Source organism: Humulus lupulus, chromosome 5, assembly GCF_963169125.1.
Source record: "Humulus lupulus chromosome 5, drHumLupu1.1, whole genome shotgun sequence".
Lineage (NCBI taxonomy): Eukaryota > Viridiplantae > Streptophyta > Magnoliopsida > Rosales > Cannabaceae > Humulus > Humulus lupulus.
In genome coordinates this window covers 225,551,711-225,561,283 of record NC_084797.1, presented here as the reverse complement: position 1 = coordinate 225,561,283, position 9,573 = coordinate 225,551,711, and the positions used below count along the sequence as shown (strand labels likewise).

Below are 9,573 nucleotides of genomic sequence, written 5' to 3'. Positions count from 1 at the left end.
ATTATAGGAGTAACTTTATGATAACTAATTAGTTTCTAAAATAATTTTGAAGGTAATATAAAAGTATCTTAAATAATAAGACATGTAAATTACATGAGTGACTAAAAAAATCTATTAAAAGCTTTTATTCAAAAAAAAATTGTGTATTATACTATATTAATTTTTATTAATAAACTGTATGGTAACTTGTTATACTATATGGCAACTCATTAGTTTCTGAAATAAGATTGAAGTTACCAAAATGTATCTTAAATAATAAGATATCATAATATAATGTAAAAATAATGAATTGGTATATTAAGATGTCTACAAATAAGTTTTGGAGATAACCAAAAGGTATATAAAATAATATGATCTAAAAATAATTGTTTTTATAAAAAAGTAATCAATCAGTATCTTGTTGGTACCGTAAGTAACCAAAAAGTAACTTTTTACAATTCAAAAAATAAAAGAAGGTGTTTGGCTCCTTAACTAAAAAACTTTTTTTTTGTTTTAAAAGCTAAAAAATTGTTTTTTGAAAATAAGTTGGGGGTGTTTGGCGATTTTTCAGAAAAAAAAATTTAAAAACAAAGTTACAAAAAACAGAAAATTTTGAGAACAACAAAAAGTTGTTTTCTGTTGTTCTCAAAAAAAATTTGTCTATATTTTTTTTTTCTCACATCACTTTTGTAATTATTATTATCTAACATCATTTATTGTCACATCATTTTCTCTCTCATTAGTTTCTCTCTCATCACTTAATATATCATCATTTTCTTTCTCATCATTTTTTCTTTCTCGTCATTTCATCTCTCATCACTTTCTCTCTCATTTTTTCTTGGATCAATTTCTTTCTTCTCAATTTCTATTTCTTCAAATTTTCTCTCCTTACTTTCTCACTCCTTATTTTACATCATTTTTTCTTTCAAATTATTTTATCTCATTATTGATTACAAACTTTTAAAAGATTTTTCTCTTTGTAAATATATTTGTTAATTTTTTATTTAAGATTTTAAAAAAATAAAATTAAAAAATTATTTTTAGAAAACATTAACCAAACATCTCTTATTTTTTGAAAACTACAAAAATTGTTTTCTGTTCTCATTTTTTAGAACATAACTTTGAAAACAAAAAACAGAAAACAATGCTAAACAGGTCCAAGATTTCTCAATATTTTTTCAAATTCCGATACAACATGCTGACGTGATATCTTATATGTATAAATAAATTATTTTAATGTATTTTTTAAATTAGTTTATATTTTTAAGGTATTCGTGTAAATTTCTATTTTTTTAAGTATGTTATATTTCAAAAATGCATCTCAGATTTACATGTCCATACTCTTTAAGTATAAATTAATTTCAAAATAAATAACGAAGTACTAAAATAGTATCACTCCAAAATTCAACAAAAACTTATGATGTCAAACACATAAGATGGTATATTATGAATTGTTGAATTTAATTATTTAAAAAAAATATTTGGATTCCAAGTTCAAGGTCTTTTTATACAAACGGTAGAAACTCTGATCAGATTATGTACGCCCTATTAGAAAAAACAGCTAAATCACATCATGACTTTCACTAGTTTTCTTTCTTATGAAATCAGACTAGCAATAAAGGAGTAATGCTAAAAAAATTCTAAGAGAAGCAAACGATTTACATTTACACTAACACAACATACTGAATTGCTTGATATAAAATGTAAATACAGCTCCTTGAACCAGATGTTAAAGTAGGTCAGTTTTAAATGGTCTTTTGAATCAGTCAGTGTAAGTTAATAATATTTATGGACACTTCACACACCCACTGACATTGGCGCATGTCAAATATAATACAGAGCCCAGAAACCTGAGACAGGGTTGAGGGCTCATCCAAAAAAATGTACCAGCATGGTATGAGCCAACAAATCTCAAGAATATATTTTTATGTCAAGAACATTTGATACAATGAAGAGATAAATGTTTTCTATGATTACAAATTCCATCAAAACCCCCCAATAGAATAACTCTTTCCAGCTTCACCCCAATTCACAACTTCAAACCTCAGATCAGTAGATCATCCAGAGATAGTTCATTTAATGTCAACATCTTCAGTTTCTGCAGATTAATACAAAACTGAGATTGTAAGGCCGTGTTGGTTGGACCATAAGTGAGACAGATTCTATTGAGAGTAATAATGAAGCGAATGGAAGTAAAAGATGAAAAATATAAGTAACTTACTGTTAAAAATTGAGGAGGATCATCTATGCTTGAAGAGCCTAGAACCACTTCTCTCTTCAGCTTATTTGTAAGCTTGTGGCAAACCCTTAGCTGAAAATGAATGATATTTTGTGAGACATAACAAACTGTTGAAAATAACGGATATGTTATTGTGGAATGTGAATCGAATGCTTGTTTTACCTCTGATCGAGTAGCTCCACCAACAATAAATACGAAAATACGTTGACCCATCTTCTTGAAATCACTGGATGCATGTCTCAGTACTGAGTCACTGTATAGGCAGAAGGCAACGATACTATTCATGGTTACCAACACAAAATACTCTCAAAATAATCAAGTAAGCGGAATAGATGAACCCAGTCAGAATGCTTTACAAGAACAACAAGCGTACCTTGAATACCCATCATCAGAGTTCCGAGGCCGAGCCCATGTTGCTGTCCGTCTCGATCTCATTGAATGAGCAACCACTGGTTGTTGTATTGATGAACTGTGCGATGTTCCATGGAAAGTTGGACTTGGGTCATTTAAACATGGATAATCTTCTTTTGACAGTTCCTTTTTGCCAAGTTTTTCAATAAGCTCCTGTAAGAGAAGAATTTAGAACAAACAAGTACTCTATAATGCTAGTTCCTCAGTACGTTTCTTCTAAAAATTTATGTACCTCTATTATGGGATAGAAACGTGAAAGCTGCCATGTTTTTTCTTCTTCACCAGTGCGATCTTTCCTGCCTACGCGCTTTTTCTTAAAATCATTAAACATAATGGTTGGATATCAGATCCCTTTATTGACCAGAAAAGTATTTAACAATAAAAGGATATTATAATAACCTTATGCATGTCAAACTTCAAAGAGAAAGGACTCATTGAGCTTTTCTTGGTATCTGTTGATCCTCCAAGAAGCTTCAAATTATGCACAGCATTCATATCTTCAGATGGTAATTTAGCCAGCTAAAACCAGAAAGAAAATGCAAAAGATCAATGTTAGACAGGATGGTCCACCACAACAAAAAACAGGAAATGAAGACTTGGCAAAAAAAAAAACAAACCTTCATCAAATTGACACCTTTCTCACCCTCGAATTTTTCTGGATAAATGGCTGCTAGAATCATCAACAAGCGCAACTTATTTTCACGTGTTGTGTCCTGCAGAAAACCAGAATATCTGTTTCATAATAGATCTTGACAACAAGTGCTGATAACCCATATGTAATTCTACAACTTCTTACATCCTTCATAGTCAAATATTTGATTACATCTTTCATTCCTGCATCTCCAAAAACAAGATCCTGCTCTAGCTTTCCAAGCTCTATAAGTCCAACCTCCCTGATAAGCTTGTTTAATTTTCCTGCAATCTGATACAATGAAACAAAACTTGTAAAAACTTAAGTATCACAGAATAAAAACTAATAAATAAGACCATCCCTTCAAATGACGGAAAGACTAACCTCTACATGAAGGGAGAGCTTGTCAATTTGTTCACTATATTGTGGTAATGCTTGAACCATCTTTTGCAAGTCCCGTGTAGAAAGTTCACCTCCATCTCTACACACCAGATGATCTAATATGAGAAACATATTAAGCAAAAAGAACAAACAAGTCCCATAAATTTTTGTCTGCTGTCAAGTTTAAACTGACAATAAACAAAACATTTACATTTGCTTATTACAAGCAGTCCATGACAGCTTAATGAGTGCAGATATATAAAGTTTAAGAGGATTAACTGTGATCACTATGAAACTACACAAGCACTCTTGGGGAAATAAAAGGGGTCAGAAACAATTTTTCATTAAATCCACACTACCTTGAACCTTGGTGCATTTGTGCAGCTTTATTCTTTGACACGAAGTTGGTCATTTTCTCATGCAACCGTTCACTAGCCTGGCAGATCACTGGTGATCAAATAGTGTATATTTGAAAAACTAATTAAAATAAGTATAAAGCAAATTACATACATCGGCTATATGGGCATGCCGAAGCTCAAGCCAGATAGGATCGTGATCCTCTAAAAGAACCTCTTTCTTCTCAGGTGGACCACCAGCTTTGCCAGGAACCTGAACGTAATGCACCTTTAGCACATGTTTCTCTAGTGAACTAAATTGAAGGTTTGATGATACCAAGTGAAGTTTCAACAAAAAAACTCACCTCGTGCACATATTTATTTCCTTCCATATTTAGTAAATCATGACACATAGCATCATAAGTCCATTCATGTATGACAGGAGCAATCTGAAAATTCAGAAAATGCATCTTTCATCATGATATAGGAACAAGGTAGCAGCAAGCATAATGTGTACTTCTAACAAACACATGCACCTAAAAACCTGATCTACAGATCTGTCAAGGATTAGCAACTCGCATGTTTCTGACTCTGGAAAATTGGGAATTGACTTCTTATATTTTGTGATACAGTCCCACACTCCAGCAGCAAGCTTTGTAGGAATTAAATCACGAAAAGTTGTCATAGTTGTTGCATCAAGGGACTTGGCAGCTCGATAGCGCACAGAAGGAAATTCCTGGAAAGTCAGATAGATAATATGCTTAAGATATTGTCCCTTGATTTTCAACCAAAATTTAAAATAATTGAATTTATATACCCTCAAAGAAGCAAAAACAGTTGCAATGCGAGTAGCCATCACATTCAGGCAGGCAACGGCCTTCCGTGTATCCTCCTCATCTCCAAATAGTTCCTCTAATGCCCTCTCATTGTTAGTGATGAAACCCTGAATAATAAAAATAAAATTAGGAAATAAATGGAAACGACGTCAGCATCAACTGTGAAAAGAAAAAAATCTTCAGCAATATGCATAAGAACATAACCCCCACTTTCGCTATTCCCTTATAAACATTTTCTACACTTTTTTAAAAAAAAACTAAGCTCCCCACCTAACCCTGCAATATTTGGGGATTTCAACCAGGAAATCGCTATGTAGATACCCATGAAGGACTCGAATCTCAGACTTTGTGGGAACAAACCGCATACCTAACCATTTCAGCTACCCCTCTTGGGTTTTTCTACATTTTAATAATAATTTAGTTAGCTATAGCAAGAAGAGTTTATTATGGAGATGCATGTAATGCCTTGATTTTTCATATTCACTATTAACGACCATAGATGCAATGGCCCGGATACAAACTTACAAAAATATAGGTATTGAAACTATGCATAATTTATATACGAGTATTTAAAGTATGCATACAGTTTATAGCAAAAAAGCCTGAATGTAACATCACATACCTGGCTGTCTATAGCAAAATACTCCAGATTCATCTGCAAATTTTAAACCAATACATTATCTACATCATAATTTTAAGCAAGTGCAAAAAGAAGTATACTAAAAGACGAAATCAGTTCTGCATACTAATCAATATTCAGACAAATATATATTCCAAATAAGAGAGCCTTTACCTCTCTCAATGCACCTATTCGAGGTAAAACAGTTGCATCCTTCTTGATATGAGCAACAAATTCTTTTGAAATAGGTGAACTGAAAAATACAAATGCCCTTCACCAAAAAAAAGTATAAAGGTCAACCATTGGAACATTATCATTTAATTATAAGAAAAATACTGGAATGTCCAAAACAGCTGTAACTAAAAAAAATACATAAATAAAAAAGGCAATAATCCTTTACATACTTCCTGTAAAGTGGTGATTTTCCAGACATGTCTGACAAGAACAAGATAACACTGCAGATGAACATGAAACAGCGTGAGAAAGAAAGAATATACATGCCAATTTTACCAGCAGATTGAAAATGAACTCAAACCTAATTTGAAGCAATTTTAACTAATCAAAAGTAATTTTCTTATTTTTATTTAGCTTAAATAGCTAACAATCTACTGAAAGACTGAATTAACACCATGAATTATGAAATTTGATATCCATCCAAGAATTGAAGAACTGAAGCCACAGAAAACACATTCCTCAATAATAACTAAAAACAACATCAACTAGGCTTGCTAGAATTTCAGTAATAATAATAATAAAACTCAAACTAAAAATTGAATGTACATCATCATGCATCATACTTTGAGATTCATCCAAGAAGTGAAGAATTGAAGCCACAGAAACACATTCATCCATAACCATTACAAATGATGTCAGCTGGCCCTACTACAAGTATAAACATCCACAACATAAAATTTACAAGAAAAAGTAATTTACTTCTCTTTGGTTGGCTGGATGAAGTAGATAGCATCCATAGAGGGTAATGGTTGCCTTCTCTTGTACATATCTTCCACCACTGGCAAATCCAAAAAGAAATGAATAAATCGATATGTGAAGGGGGTTATAAAACCAACAACGCTACAAATAGACTAAACTCATGTTCCTGCACATCTTTTCATTCACATGACAATCATATCCAAACAGCTAATAAATAATAATCATACATCTGCACAGTTCCTATGTACTAATGCATGAAATCTAAAAATAATTAGAGATAACTATACAACTTCTGACAGCCAGTGCAAAAATACTGACGTTAGAAATAACCAGTTTGTCAGAGTAAACTAGCCACACAATTGGCTCCTAACTTTCCTGTCAACATTTTCAAGGGGGCGGGCATGCTTAATATGGAATCTACAGTTAGATATACTAATATATGAATTACCCCCACTTCATTTAGTAATATTAACTTCTCAATATCTAAATTATAATTTTGAATCTCAATAACTATTAAGTACACATTGTGACATTATAAGCAAAAACCACTACCATAATATGTATTATATGTGCCTCAATTAATAATCTCCCCAAATAGTTCAAGGCAAGTACTTTGCTGGACCACACCTCACTAACTGGAATCCCAATATTTCAGTATCATTCCTCAATTCTTGAAGTTTATATTCAGTAGATTATAAAAAAAAATAGAGTATAATTACAATGAACAACCAGCCCATAGGTATATTGGATTGCATTAGGAAAGCATGACAAAATTTGGAAATAACAGCATCACAAACATCTAAGAAGCACTACAAGAGTTGAATGTACAATGTTCATTAATGAAATTTGTCAGAATAGTATTGTGCAACAATAATCCCCATGTAAATGACAACATAAATTGGATTGTTCAGCGCATAGCAATAAAGAATGTATGTAAATATTTACAAATTCAAAGTACTCAATGTTCAAACTCTTACATGAAACACCTTCTTCAGTAATATCAGCCATTTTGCATGAGTAAGACATTATTTTTACCGTAAGTTTGTCCATGATAAGTACCTACAGTGAAATAGATTCAAGGACTCAACAAATAAAAAATTGCACGGAAAAATAAACAAATATATATCAGCAACAACATTTTGACTGTGAAGTAAACGAATTAGAGACATTAAATGCAACACTCCACCACTAAAGATAACCCATAATAAAAAGAGTAATGATATGTGCACCCAAAATATGCACCAAAATATTAAACACAGTGAGACAGTGGATCCCATTTAAAATAAATCCGATTGGTTGGAAGAAATTGCTAACTCTGTTTAATGTTTTGGTGAATATTTTGGGTGCACATATCATTACTAGTAACAGTATTTCATAAGCAAAAAATAAAATTATTTCAGAAATTGCTCATACCTTCCAAGTGGATTTTGAGTCTCCTGTTTTGGCTGACCGGAGCATCTCAAGCAATAGCCCTAAAACATAACAGCAATTAGGATAGATGAGTGAAAAAATTCATCTAACTGAAAAATAACCAGAAAACAATAGCCCTGAAACAAACACCAATTGGGATAAATGAGTGGAAAATTCATCTAACTGAGGAATAAGCAGACACTTGCTACAGAGGCGCTTCATGTGTACTGTATTTAACAAATAAATATAACCACAATACTAATTGCAACTATAACTAGGAAAAAAAAGCAATGTAAACCAGTATAATCCTGAAAATTAGTTAGTAAGAAAAAGCTTATTTAGGCTCATGAAATTCCCTGACATAGTACATGCGAGTTCCCTACTTCTCCAACCTATCAAAAGAGGCCCCAACTGTACATGTCGCACAATGGCTTGAAGTGCTCCTCCCACTATGCAAACTGAAGAACTGAAAAAGACCACATAGTTCTACCTCTTTCCAGAATAATATCTTTTAAGTATGTTTCCAAAGCAGACCAAAGAAGTACTATTTGTGATCAACATTGAGATGCAGCCAGCCATTTCTATGTCTATGAACGTGTATTTTTTTTATATCAATATAACCTCTTTCAGGAAACCCGATTCTTCCCTAAAGGCTCCTTTCAATATAACCTCTACTTTATAAACTAATTACCCAAAAAATTCCCACTGCCCATTATTTCCTTCATTGTCTTCCATGGTATCATATCACAAATATGCACTAGACTCAAGTAGGCATCTCAGAAATCACAATGATCATAAGTTTTGTACCCCTCGTTCTATGATGAAAACTAGTAAAAAAAAAACAAAGGTCTTTCATTTCAAGGTCTCAATTCAAATCCAAACTTTGAACCAAATCTTCAATAGTCAATTACTTGTCATTGTGATACATACATCGCCAATATACACAAGCTAGCTCACTTTAATCAGTCAACTAACTCAACTCCAACCACAAACACAGCTGCCGCGATTTCTAAAATGGGCATTGTAGTAAAGCATAAGAAAACCCCAAAGACATCGAAACTATCAAAACCCACCAAATATCTTAACTGGGTTCTTTTCCTGTGTGTAATTTCAATAATTAAGTTCCTCCCATGAACTCAAAATCCCAGAAAAAAAGCTAACAACAATCACAAGCAAAATTGAAAACAAAGCTACTGATTATTGCTCAATAAGAAAAACCCCAAGTAAGGAAAAAGATGGAACGAGACTCACGGTCACGGCTGATTTGCTTGAAATTCTTGTAGTCGCCGCCACAGGAGGAGGAATCTGAATCAGAGAGGGAGAACGACATGGTAGAAGTCCAAGCTCGCGAGCTTTCTCTCCTCTTCCTCTACCTTCGTCCCTCCGCTTGATCCAAAACGAAAACAGAGGAGAGTGAGAAAGAGAGATCGCGAAGTGATCGATGGTAGGAAAGAGAAAGTGGTGGGACTGGGAGGTTAGAGAGAGAGAAAGTGGAATCCTTCGTTTCGAATAATAATGAGAGAGAGAGAGAGAGGGAAATGAAATGGAATGGAATGGTATTAGAGAGAGTAATTGCTGATTAATTAGTATTTAGTGTCGTTATTAAGCTAAGTTAATTAATCTGAGAAGGAAAGAAAAGTAAAAATGATGACGTGTTGACTTGGGTTTGGGAAGGAGTAGTAGAATCTGTTGAGAAAGAAGATAGCCAAACGTGGCGTTTTACTTTTACGCCTCCTCTGAGAAACGCGATGGATTATTAAATACAACGGTGGATGGAAAAGTGGGAGACGCGGAGGACG

The 9,573-nt window shown here is 33.0% G+C and overlaps 1 protein-coding gene across 1 annotated transcript; it reads right to left on the bottom strand.

Annotated features, from left to right (window-relative positions):
• Positions 1–1,708: 1,708 nt before the first annotated feature.
• LOC133778264 (SNARE-interacting protein KEULE) lies at positions 1,709–9,304 on the bottom strand. Its single transcript, XM_062218136.1, has 21 exons — positions 9,026–9,304; positions 7,778–7,836; positions 7,342–7,423; positions 6,365–6,443; positions 5,836–5,886; positions 5,606–5,702; positions 5,435–5,467; positions 4,794–4,919; positions 4,521–4,712; positions 4,342–4,425; positions 4,152–4,250; positions 4,001–4,077; positions 3,645–3,741; positions 3,426–3,551; positions 3,247–3,342; positions 3,029–3,148; positions 2,862–2,942; positions 2,592–2,782; positions 2,381–2,471; positions 2,201–2,290; positions 1,709–2,077 (listed from the first exon to the last, which is right to left on the bottom strand). Exons 1-21 carry the CDS (start codon positions 9,102–9,104, stop codon positions 2,024–2,026), a joined length of 2,004 nt encoding a protein of 667 aa, XP_062074120.1. The 5' UTR covers positions 9,105–9,304; the 3' UTR covers positions 1,709–2,023.
• Positions 9,305–9,573: the final 269 nt, after the last annotated feature.